Below are 12,812 nucleotides of genomic sequence, written 5' to 3' on the forward strand. Positions count from 1 at the left end.
CCTGGGCCCCAGTCTACTCCACAGGGAGACACCGCCACCCGCACTGCTACCCTGTGCCGACTGCGGCAGGACCTACTTTTTGAATGCAATTCTAGGGGTATTGGTAACTGTCTTAGATGGAGAAAAACATTATGCAGTGTTCATTTGATATCAGTCAAGCTAAAAGAAATATCAACTCATTTTTTTTTTTTTTATGTATCTTGCCTTGTAAGTGACTTCTGGACAAAACCTTCTCCTGGTGGAATGAGTCTCTCATTCCACCTAGTATGTGATTTAACACTGCCTTACCTCCAAAGCCTTTTACAGTTTGAATAACACACGCTTTCCCACACCTCCTCTTCCTGAGCTCCACAGTAACCCTGTTAGAACTTCCCTGTTCATTTTCCAGATGAGAAAAGGGAGCCTTAGGGAGGTCACAGTCCTAAGCAGCAGAATCATCTGTTTAGCAAACATTCACAGACCATGGGAGCGTGAGTGCCTAGATGTGACCCCCGACTCCTGCGCTAACTGGGGTGTGTACTCCTCAGCCCCTCAGGGCCCCTGAGGATGGCTGCACCTGCCGCGCAGACCTGCTTGGGGTGGGGTGGGCACAGGGCGGGCGAGGGGCGCAGGGAGAGACACGGGTGCAGACAGCGTGGGTCTCACAGGTATGTTTATTCAGGCCCGAGGGCAGCGGCACCGCAGCACGTCAACACGGAGTCCCATGTTCCCACAGCAGAGCCAGGCCGGTGTCCCGTCCGTGGAAAGCTGGTTAATGATGACCATGAGCCGGAGCGGCGCTGGAAGCTTTCCGAAGAGAAGCACAATGCAGAGACAGTTTAGGGGGGGAAGAGCGGACTGCAGTCATCACGCCAGCCCGCACTGACAAGCTGGAGGCGCAAAGGACGACTTTCAATACCAGGAGGCAGAGAGAGGGCTATTTCTACGGCAATGTACATGGAGGGTCTGTGGAACCCACCTGGACACTAAGAGCGAGGGCAGGGAAATGTCTCCTCCCAAGCTCACGGGCCAGCCCTGCGTCTGTCTAGGACTCAGATGGCTAGAGTCTCACTGTCGGGGGGAAGTGAAGAAATATCTAGCACCAGAGTGCCGCTGTGCGTTTCCAGGGCAGCCTGCCCGCCCAGGTAACTCCTGCGTCCCCACTGGTGGCACCAGCTAGCTCTGATCAACTCACTGCTCTCCTGGGAGCTACTCAGCCCACGGGCTGAGCAACGGTTTTTAAGCTCAGTCTATAGGAAGCAGAACAGCAGGCTCCTCTGCTTCAGCAGACCAGCACTCTACGTTGTGATATGTCCCCTCTGGGCCTGAACGCTCACTGGAACAGCTGTTGGCTTCAATTCCCAATAAGGAGGCACCTTGTCTTGAAAAGGTATGATGGTGTTTTTCATTCCCCACCCATTTTAGGCAGAAATCTTACCTTTCAAGGCTTTACTTCGTTTATCTAAAATAAATGGAAAGAAAAGTTGGTCATATCAATTCTTTCCAAAAATACCTTTAGCCAATTTATTGTCAAAATCATCATCTGGCTGAAAAGTTCATACCTTAGGTAAAGCTGTTAAGTGAAGCTTTCAGAAAGTAGTAATCCTATAGTGCTTCAAAGCCACAAAGCGGTAAAAGTTTTACCGCAGATGTTCTCTGAACAGGTAAACAGCCCTTCATGATCTGCAGGACCCTTCACTCCCCACCACATCCCAAACTCCAGCCCCGCAGTTTAAAGTTTTCCCCTTTCTTCACTCTCTCTTATTCACACGCAACTGGGCCTCATGCCTGCTCTACCGAGAACCACGTGGATGCTCTGCCTCCAGTCTTACTATGAACATATTCATTCAGGTCAGTGGGAAGGTGCAGTGGAATACTGCTTACCACGCCACTTCACCCCTGAATATTTTAACCTGCGTCTCTCAAAACTAAGGACGTCGCCTCTGCACTCTGGACACTGCCACACCTAAGAAAATTCACAATTCCCCGATATCAAAGTCTTGTTCAAATCTCTCTTATTGCTGACACAGCTCTTATACTCCCCATGTTTCAATAAAGGACCACCAGGGTTTCTGGTGCGCCCTGCTGGTTAAGGGCCATAGTTTCTTTACAATATGAACTGTGATTCCTTTTGAAAGGAATTTTCTTCCTGACCTCTAATGAATCAAACAAAGAAACTTACCAGCACTCCTGATTTTATAAACGATGTAGGCCATCAACCCCGTTCCTACCCAGATCTCCTGGTAAGCTTGGGTATAGTAGGGTTTCATGGGGATCCAAACTTTCTTAATAAGACTCTGAAGCATCTGAAAAGGAGCACAGTGGTTAAGTATTACCATGACCGCTGTTTTAATAAACCTAACGGCCAAGAGGTTTCCCTTTATTAAGTTTGACCCTATTTCTCAAACTATTCAATGGGCAGCAGCCTCTATGCCAGACCTGCTCCCCAAAGCCATTCCAACATCTACACTGGGGCTCTGCTCTCAACAGCTTTCCGAGCTCCACACACCGGCAATACTCCCAACCCTGGCCATCCGGGCACTCCGTCACTTCCCATTCCTCCAGGCCCAGAGCTCTCTCAGCCTGCACTGTCACTGACAGCCCGCCTCTGAAGGCTACCCTCCACCAGTGTCCCCAAATTACGCCCCAAATCACACGCTTCTAAAACTTTAAAACTAGTACATTTACATCACCGTGTTAAGAGTTGTCGGCATTCGATGCTGAAAAAGAGCATGGTGATTTCCCTGTGACAATAACACCCAGGCTCGGGCTCACGTTCATCCAGTGAATCTCAGTCCTTTTCATGTTTTCAGTTCAGCAGTACTGAGACATAACTGACTTACAAAACTGTGCGGTACTTATGGTGCACACCACAGTGGTGACCGACAGATGGGCACCTTGCGGATGAACTTCCCCCGTCCAGTTAATTAACATGCCCGTCACCTCACTTTTCTTTTAAAGAGAACTTTCAGTTCTATTCAACTATGCAATTCAGCGTTATGACCTACAGAGTGTTACATGTATCCCAGTCTTGAGCATGAGAGAACACTCACTTCCTAAGAGATGCAGTAATAACTTACTTAATCAACACAATAATTATTGGATTTGATTAGGAAAAGCCATCACATTCTGAACTGACAGAGCTCACCTTTATGTGCAGTTCTCAAAGCAATGCTTTCGCTCACATTTATAATTCACCAGACTCTAAAATCAGGTGCCCTCATTTTCATTTTAATAAGCTTTGCAGCATCCAAGGTGATCTATTAAACTATCGCCACTCAAATCATTGTGAGGAACACCGACATCAAAGTACTTCTCATCTTACTAGGAAACACTGTTCTGGTTTCAGAGAGCAGGCCCCAGTCCCAGCCCCAGGCTGACTGAGAGTCACCCCTGTTCCTTCCGCATCTCTACTTGGCTACACAAAATTTCACTTCAGTTTCCTCTGGTTTTCCATGAATGAAATCTGTATCGTGTGGCCATTATTCACTCAGCAGATGTGAAGTGTGCATGTAAGAGGTGGCAGGCACTGTTTCCAGAGCTGAAGCACGGGCTCCTAAAGAGCCAGGAGCTCCTAGGGGAACAGTGTCGTCAGCAGAGGCAGCACACGGGCCAAGACCCTGTGGTCAGGACGTGCCTGGAGTGGGAGGGCCCTCGGGAAGGCCATGTCGGCTGCGGGGGCTCGCACCTGGACCGTCCCTCTTGCCAGCTAACTTGAACTGTCCTGGTTTCTTCATCTCTAAAGCAGGGATAAAACCACCTCACCCCGCCCCCAGAGGACTGTCGTGAAGACAAGAGGCGCTGCTGTCACAGTACCTGCTGCGCTACAGCGAGCATTCATATACATGGAATCGCAGCTGCACTCGGGGCGGTGGACGGCCAGAGCACGGGAGGGCCTTGGGGGCCGCAGCAGAGAGCGCGGTTCTCACCCTGAGACTGTCACACAGACCTAGCACACTTGTGAAGCACTTTACACGCTTATCGCCTGCACCCCAGGCAGAAGCTGCCCGAGCTCACCCAGCTGGATCTGCGCTTCATGACTGAGGATCTGCTCTGAGGCCTGGCTCCCAGCTCTTCCCAGGAGAGCACAGACGCAGGCTGGGCTGACACAGCGGTGCCCTCACGCGTCCTGTCCCCAGGCAGTACTGGGATGCTCCATCAGAACACACGGCTCCAGGAGGCCAAGGGTGCCACCTCGAGAGGCACCTGAGAAGACGCCACAGGGCGCGGAGGAACCTCTGGGGCCCCAGATGGGAAGAGCTCAGAGGCGCTGAGCGTGCTCCTCTCCTCCCTGCACCCAGCACTGACTGGGAGGGAGGCCAGTGGGGTTGGAAGCCTGCGAATCTTGGGTTCCCACATGAGTCCTGCCTGCTTTGCCCTCTACCTTGGGCAAGTCTGAAAGATGTCACTTCAGAGGTTTCCCTTTCTGTGAAGCACAGACAGCTCTACCTGCCCCCCTGGGCTCTCCATGGAATTTCAGGAGGAAACATAAGGGACCCTGGCCTGCCTGTGCAGTCGCTCAGTCACGTTCGACTCTTTGCGACCCCATGGACCTTAGCCCGCCAGGCTCCTCTGTCCATGGGGCTTCTCCAGGCAATAATACTGGAGTGGGTTGCCATGGCCTCCTCCAGGGGATCTTCCCCACCCAGGGATTGAACCCCGGTCTCCAGCACTGCAGGCGCATTCTTTGCTGTTTGAGCCCACCAGGGAAGCCCGGCCTACTGCCTGGTGAGGAATAAAAACTCAGAAAATGATCACAACAAGGTCAGAAGGAATCTCTCCAAAAGGCTAGCTGGCTGCAATAGTACTAAGCTCCTGGGGTTCTACAGAGGACTTAAGCTTACGATGAGGGCAAGGCCCAGGCCCATCAGAGGGCTTGGAGCAAGGCCAGATGAAGACCTAGAAGGAAAAGAGCAAAGCAAACCAGGAAGGTCAAAGGCCCTAAGAACAGACCAAAATAACCTTCTGTTATCTGGATCTTTTGCTCAAGGCCCAGGCCCCTGGCGTTCTCTCCTCACCTAAAACGATCGGAGACTGCTACAGGGCAGGTTCGCTGCAAATGCTCACCTCCCACCTGCCTTTGGCTCAAGGGTTCCAAGCTTGGTCGGACGAGTGAGTGTCCCGGAGGCCTCCTACTTTTGCCTGAGTCCACTCTGTCCGGCCACGTTTCCCAGCTCTGGGTGGGTTTTATTAACGCCCATTCCTTCAAAGGCCCCTCCTAGTCAAAGGCCAGATGGGCGTCCACTGTGCCCGTGTCAGTCTGCAGTTTCTGGCGCGCTATGTTAAGCAAACGTCACCTGAGCCTACACTGAGGACCAGAAACGTCTGACCCGTTGAGCCCGGACCAGGCTTCACAGGCTGAATGTCCCTGCAACTGAAGTCACCACCTCGGATCCCCTTCTGGTCCCCGTCTCGCCCCTCCCATGGCCTTGTCACACGTACAGGGTAGCTCCGAGAACAGTAAGTAGCGAGGAAACCTGAGGGGTAAAGGCGAGAGGCCACCTGACGTGGCGCCGGGCTTGGATCCTGACTCCATCACTTACTAGCCCCGTAACCTCGGAGGAGGTGGCTGACTTTCAAGGCCGAAGGAAAAGGCGCAGCGCGTCCTCGGCGTTACTCGCCAAGCACAGCGAACCCCGAGACGGCCCCCCTTTACAGTGGGGGGCCCGCGGGGGAACACTCGCGTGGGCAGCGGGAGCGGTTGGGCCCCAAGGTCAGCGGGGGTCGAGGTGCGGTTGTGGGAGGGCCGGGGAAGCTCCTGCCCGCGGCCGTGGGGGCCTTACGGGGCCCCCGGTCTCCGCCGCCCGCGGTCCAGCCCTCACCATCCCGGTGGCCGCACGCCGAGCGCCGACCTCGGCCACATACTCACCTCGGCCAAGGACCAGAGGCTCCGGAAGCCCCAACTCAGAACCGCCGACTCGGAAAGGTCACTCAGCGCGCAGGCGCCGCGCGGGGCCTACCGGGAAGGCGGAAGGAGCGAGAGTCCCCGGGCCAGAGCGCCTACCTGACCGCGCCTGCGCACCACAGCGCCCCCAGCGGTGCGACAGGATGGAGGCCGACAGCACGAGCGGCGGGGGAGGGGACGTGGCGGGGTTTTGTGTCGCAATAAGGTGACCAACCGTCCGGATTTGCCCGGGAGTGGGACTTCCTGTGCTGCAACAGGGAAGGTCTTGGACAAAGAGGACGAGTTGGTCTACCTGATAACGGGAGTCTCTGCTTGCTGTGTTAATGGCCGAGAAGCCGAGTCTCCCACCTCTGGGTTTCTTGCCACTTCTCTTTGTGTTATCAACATTCTTGCTCGGCATGGTTTTATGCATCAATTCCGTGCATAGTAATTCTACACGATAGACAATATAAATAAAGACTTCTACAGGGACTCCAGACACTGGACCTAATAAACGTAGGTTTTAAAAAGACCCATGCTTAGTATGCACAAGGAAACACAAGGCTGAAAAATTAAGCAGAAAACTGGAAATTGTAAAAAAAAAAAAATAAGAAAAAGAAACAAAGCCACTTAACTGACTGAAAAAGAGCCAAAAAGAAATTTGATAGATTTATAGCAACATATTAGTTGAAGAATCACTGAATTGGAGGCTGGGTTAGAAAGAACCATTCTGGAGGAACACAGACAAAAAGAGAGGAACAGCAAGTCTACCATAATATAACCACCGATTTAGAATTCTATGCGTGAGGAACTATGCATTCAATAAAGAAAGCGAAATGACATTTTGGACCAACTAAGACTGAGGGAATAATCAGCAGTAGATCTGCAGATTAAAAAAAAAAATCGGTGTTCATTATTCAGGCAAAAGAAAAGCGAGTTCAGATGGAAGGGTGTGAAGGAGAAACAGCAATGAACTGGGCCCCACTTCAAAGGGAAGAAAGTTTAGAATTAAAAAAAGCTGTGCATCAAACTCAGAAAACTTGTCATCTTACAGTATTGATGCTCAAAATGTGGTCTGGGGGTTTTCAAGACTCCTTAGGGGTCAAAACTGTTATTCATAACAATAATAAGATGTTATTTGTCTTTTTCATTAGAATTCTTTCACAAGTCTATGGTGGAGCTCTCCAGAGGCTGAATGACTTGTGCTGTCACAACAGAATGAGAACCCAGCTATCAGCCATTAAGGCAGGCATTGAGAGGTCTGTGGAAACGCAGACATGTCACTCTTCTCGAACAGAAAAATTGAGGGGCAAATACAGTGACTTTTCTTAATTATTTGCTTTAACACAAAATAGTTTTATTAATATTATAAAATTAATGTAAAAATAAATAAAACCTCAGTCGTAACCCCTAAAAAATTAGATAGAACCCACATAAACAAAAGCTCTCTAGGGTGGGTCTTCAACAATTTTTAAGCATGTAAAGGAATCCTGAGACAAAGACAAAGTTTGAAAAACACTCTTAGAAAAAGAGATAGAAAACTGCAGAGGACAAAAAGCACTTAGGAAAAACCTCAAGGAGTTATTTCAAGACAAATCATTTCAACTTAAAACTCCACTTGAGATCAACAGAATTTCAATGTCCTTAGTCGCTTATCCAACATGGCCTGCAAGAAACATGGCCCATGTTTAAAGAAAACAATGTTTAAAGAATGGGCCATCCCAGCAGATTTATTCAGAGTACAAAATGCTATATTTTGTGCCTGAGGAGGGTCAGTGAAGATATGAAAGTATTTTGGGCAAAGCATCTCCTGCTCATGGCATCAACATCATTTGTAATCGTCTTCTGTTTTCCCTTTGGGCCTGCGGCCCCACCAGCTCTGGGAATGCAAATCTGTGAAACCTCCACCAAGGCCCACTCTGGGGCCTTCCCAGGTGCCCTGACCTAGGTGTCCACGTGCCTATACAGAACTATCAAGCTGCCTCTTGTGAACTCTGGACTTTGGGCAGGAATGCTGGATGAGCTGGGCCAAGTGACTAAAGAGGGCCAAGAACTACTCGTGAAAGGAAGGGGCTCAAAGCAGGCCCTGGGGCAAGCCCGTGGCATCTCCAGACCTGTCATCACTTGTTCTGTCATTCTCGAAGGCTCACAGCTGAAGCGGCAGAGCCAATTTATCCAGCAGTCCATTGAAAGGCTCTCAGTCTAAACAGGTGACCTCGGCCACATGCCCTGCTGACTCCTCGCCCAGGGCTTATGTATCATATTGTCTGTTAGCAAGCAGTATCTTCAGCTACCTTCTGTTATAAAATACTGTAGTGCTTAATCCGCTTTTTGGACTTCCCTGGTGGCTCAGTGTTAAAGAACCTACCTGCCAATGCAGGAGACACAGTTTTGATCCCTGGGTCGGGAAGATCCCCTGGAGAAGGAAATGGCAACACGCTCCAGTTTTCTTGCCTCAGAAATCCCATGGACAGAGAAGCCTGGAGACTTCTGGTCTCCAGTAAACTCCTGGAGTTTACTCAAACTCATGCCCATTGAGTCAATGATGCCATCCAACCATCTCATCCTCTATAGTCCCCTTCTCCTCTTGCCTTCAATCTTTCCCAGCACCAGGGTCTTTTCAAATGAGTTAGTTCTTCGCATCAGGTGGCCAAAGTATTGGAGTTTCAGCTTCAACATCAGTCCTTCCAGTGAATCTTCAGGGCAGATCTCCTTGAGGATGGACTGGCTGGATCTCCTTGTACTGCTGCTGCTGCTGAGTTGCTCAGTCGTGTCCGACTCTGTGCGACCCCATGGACGGCAGCCCGCCAGGCTCCTCCATCCGTGGGATTTTCCAGGCAAGGGTACTGGAGGGGGCTGCCATTGCCTCCTTCCTCTTTGTACTAGTCATATTCTAGTAACATACCAGGGAACACAAATGGGATTTGCAGTTACTGACGTGGACGACAGAAGACGACATGGTTGGACGGCATCACCTACTCAATGGACAGGAGTTTGAGCAAACTCTGGGAGACAGTGAAGGACAGGGAAGCCTGGTGTGCTGCAGTCTATGGGGTCACAAACAGTTGCGCATGACTGAGCACCTGAACAACAGCCTATCTTGCAAAATTCGAACATGTGTTAGCCTTCACTAAACGGATGAAGTTGTAGTGTTTTTCAATCAATGCTGAACGACGTACAAAGAGTCTCAGTGACTTTATGATCACATTTTCTTGTCTTTCCCTTGCCCACAAATGTGTATGTGTGAAGCATACTTCTGACGGTTCAGTACTTGGATTGGCCAAAACCCCAAGGCCCAGATCTCATAACACGGTGGTGGTGTGGCCAACTTAGGACCTGGACCTGCTAGGTCAGTGCCACGCTGGGTTCATTTTTTGTAAGAAACCAGTAGTTCAACCGCGTCTAGTCTGACTTCTGCCTGCACTGCTCTCAGGCTGACCTCTTAACTGCCACTCACTGGGTATTTCCCAGTCCTGACCTGATCGGCTCTCACATTGTTGATCAGTACCATGCTCTTCATGCTGCTCACGCACTCTTTCACACCGCTCCCGGGAGCCCACATGGTGCCAGACACTGCACTGGGCGCTGATGGTATTAAGCTGGGCAGGCAGTAACGTCAGTATCTTTGTCTTCTCTGCCTCTTCTTTCAGGCTGTTTCCTAGCTTCTGTCCACCTCCACTCGCTCTGGCCTGGACCTTTTCAGCTGCTCTGAGGGCTTTAATCACCATCCATTTGCTGATAATCTCCAAATGTGAACCTCTTACCACCTGTTTCTGTGCAGCTGTGGGGAGGACCCTGCCCCCGAGAAATGGATTTAGGAAGGAAGAAGAACTCAAGGAAGACGCAACTCCAGTTGCGGCCAGTCAAGTTCTGGCCCCACTAAATTCCGTCCAGATCCTCTCAGCTACCAGAGCCCCTGCCTTCATCAGCGGATTACCTCCCCTCCAAGTCCTCCTTCGCCCGGCTTGTAACCGGTTCTCCCGCAGGTGTCCACTTAGGTGTCATTTTCTCCAAGAAGCCTTCCCTAACTTTCTTGCTCCTTTCCCCAAATTAGGTGCAAGGTGTCTGAGGTTAGCAGGCTCTGGTTTGCCTTTCATCTTCCTCACCTGAGGTCTATCACCGCGACCCCGCACTGGGCCAGGCGCACAGCAAGTACGCAATAAAGGTCTGCTCCCCCTCGGCCCAGATCGCCAGGCCTTAGACGGAGTAGCCCCGAGGGGGAGGCTGGAGAGACACTGGGGGCGCTGGTCTTGCACATCTACAGTCCCCTGACGCTGGGCCCACCTCCACATGGCTGAGGGACCCTGAAGGCCTCATTTCCCCAATTTTGGTAATGTATGGCCGAGCCCCAAGTCACCCAGCCTCTGTGTGGACGGAAGAGCAGCGCTCCCAACACGCCTAGCGCAGCGCGTCGGCGCACGGGGTCCGTTGGCGCCACAAGTTCCCAGCCGCCCGGCGCGTGGAGGGCTCTGATTGGAGGGCTTGTGGGGGGGTGGGGCCAGCGGCCTGAGGTTGAGGCAATGCGCCTTGTGGAGGGCTCTGATTGGAGGACTTGCAGCGGGGCGGGGCGGGGCGGGGCGGGGCCGGGCCGCGGGCTCGCAGTCTCTTGGTGATGCAGCCGGGTGGTCCCGCCTCGCCTCTTCACGCTTCTCTGACCGGCGGTTGAGCGGCGCGCAGGCCGGGCTGCGAACATGCTGCGCAAGCTCACCCTCGACCAAATCGATGATTGGTTTACCATCGGCAAGATGGTGACCAATGTGGAGCTCCTCGGCTCACCACCTGCCTTCCCCGCCGAGGCTGCCCGGGACGAGGCACCGCGCAGGGATGCGGCCCCCAGCTCTGACCCTGAGGCTGAGGGCCGGGCTGAGGCTCCAGCTGAGGCTCCGGTCCTGGCCCAGGCCCAGGCTGAGGCCCAGGCCCAGGCTGAGGCCCAGCACCAAGACCAGGAGCAGGCTCCGGCCCAGGCCCAGGCCATGCTGGCACTACCCTGGAGGTAGGAGGCTGGGAAAGAGAGACGGGTGGGCGCAGTTGTGGGCCTGGGCTCCGAGGACCTGGGCCGCCCCCACCCCGTGAGACCGCGTCCCTGGCCTTGGCCTCTCTGGTGAGGTAGCTGGGCATCAGACAAGCCCTAGTCCGTGGCCTGGACCAGGTTAAACTTCTCCACCAGGAGTGCACCCTCTCCAGAGTTTGGGTCAGTGAAAAATCTTTTTATTGATAGGCTTTATTATTATATTTTAGAGCAGTTGAGGATTTCCCTGGTGGCTCAGATGGTAAAGCATCTGTCTACAATGCGGGAGACCCGGGTTCAATCCCTGGGTTGGGAAGATCCCCTGGAGAAGGAAATGGCAGTCCACTCCAGGACTGTTGCCTGGAAAATCCCATGGACAGAGGAGCCTGGTAGGCTATAGCCCATGGGGTCGCAAAGAGTCGGACACGACTGAGTGATTTCACTTCAAGTTTGCAGGAAAATTGAACAGAAAGTAGAGTCCCAGGTATCTCTTGCTGCTCCAACAGTTTCCTCCATTGTTAGTAATTTGCTCTAGTGGGGTATATTTGTATGTTTGTTACAATTGGAATTTATTTTGGAGCCCAAGAAAATGAAATCTCACAGTTTCCCCATTTTCCTCATCTATTTGCTGGCAAACCAATAGATACATCATTATTAACTAGATCCATAGATAAGACAGAGGGTTGATTCTTGGTGGGGTCCAGTCTGTGGGTTTGGACAAGGCATGACGATATGTATCCACCATTAGTATCAAACAGAGTAGTTCCCCTGCTGAAAACATCCTGTGTTCTGCCTGTTCATCCCTCTTTGCCCCACTCCCCATCCCTAGTGGGTAGGCAGCCACTAATCTTTTTGTTATTTCTAGTTTTGCGTTTTTCACAGTGCCTTATAGTTGCTTCCCTGTGGTGGCTCAGTGGTAAAGAATCTGCCGGCCAATGCAGGAGACGCAGGTTTGATCCCTGGATGGGGAAGATTCCCCTGGAGAAGGAATTGGCAACCCACTCCAGTATTCTTGCCTGGGAAATCCCATGGACAGAGTCTGGCGGGCTACAGTCCATGGGGTCGCAGAAGAGTCAGATATGACCGAGCAACTAAACAGTGTGTGTTATCCTTCTGTATGTGACCTTTTTAGGTTGGCTTCTTTCACGTAGTATTATGCACTTAAAGTTCCTACATGTCTTTCCAGGGCTTGCTTACTCATTTCTTTTTAAGTGCTGAATAATATTCCATTGTCTGGATGCACCATGGTCTATCGGATCACCACTGAACAGTATCTTGGTGGATCCCAAGTTTTGGCAGTCGTGAATAATGCTGCTGTAAACATTCTTGGGCAGGTTTTGTGGGCTCAGAAGTGGCCGCTCGCCTGGGTAAGTACCCAGGAGCACCAGTGCTGGACCTCTGTGCGGTTTCACCAGTGCTCCTTCTCCCACTCCTCTTCCGCTGGAGTGCAGTGAAGTCTGTTCACGTGATCTTGGTGGAAATAAAGCAAGAAGATGCCTGCGTTTTGAGGAGACCTAGATCTGGTCAGTAGAAACACCTGCTTACTCTTTAAAGAAGGTCAGAGTGGAAGTACCTCTTCCCACCTGGGGACTGTGTATCACTGCTTGGCCCCTTTCCCTCAAGTTCAGCCCCCTTTGCAGTTGAGATGGTGGTTTTGTCTTGGTAACTTCTGAAAGTTACTCTTGTTCATTGCCCCTCACCCCTACCCTTTGATCTAGTGGATGGACTTGAGCCTGAGTCAAGGTCTCATGGGCTGTTTCCAACCTTTGTAGACACGCTTCAAGCCTTTGTAAAGCCAAGTGGGACTTGGGATCTTTGGTAAATTTGTTTCTTGGGGGCAGGGAGGGGACAAAGAAACTCTGATACAGCTTTGGAGTTCTCTTTTGCTTCATTTTCACACAGGTTGTTTCCCTGAATTGCTCTGGCAAATGATCCCTTAGC

General features: G+C 51.6%; 1 protein-coding gene and 1 long non-coding RNA gene across 2 annotated transcripts in view; one reads left to right on the top strand and one right to left on the bottom strand.

The window, feature by feature from the left end:
- Positions 1-635: 635 nt before the first annotated feature.
- Positions 636-2,265, bottom strand: LOC128066809 (uncharacterized). Its single transcript, XR_008201247.1, has 3 exons — positions 2,162-2,265; positions 1,418-1,441; positions 636-869 (listed from the first exon to the last, which is right to left on the bottom strand). It is a non-coding gene; the product is annotated as an uncharacterized LOC128066809 (long non-coding RNA).
- Positions 2,266-10,554: 8,289 nt separating this feature from the next.
- TDRD9 (tudor domain containing 9) overlaps positions 10,555-12,812 on the top strand; it is a 111,351-nt gene continuing 109,093 nt past the window's right edge. Inside the window, exon 1 of the mRNA XM_052659887.1 lies at positions 10,555-10,856. Coding sequence (XP_052515847.1) covers positions 10,555-10,856 — 302 coding nt within the window. The remainder of the gene's footprint in view (positions 10,857-12,812) is intronic.

This window comes from Budorcas taxicolor, chromosome 21, assembly GCF_023091745.1.
Source record: "Budorcas taxicolor isolate Tak-1 chromosome 21, Takin1.1, whole genome shotgun sequence".
Taxonomy (NCBI): Eukaryota; Metazoa; Chordata; class Mammalia; order Artiodactyla; family Bovidae; genus Budorcas; species Budorcas taxicolor.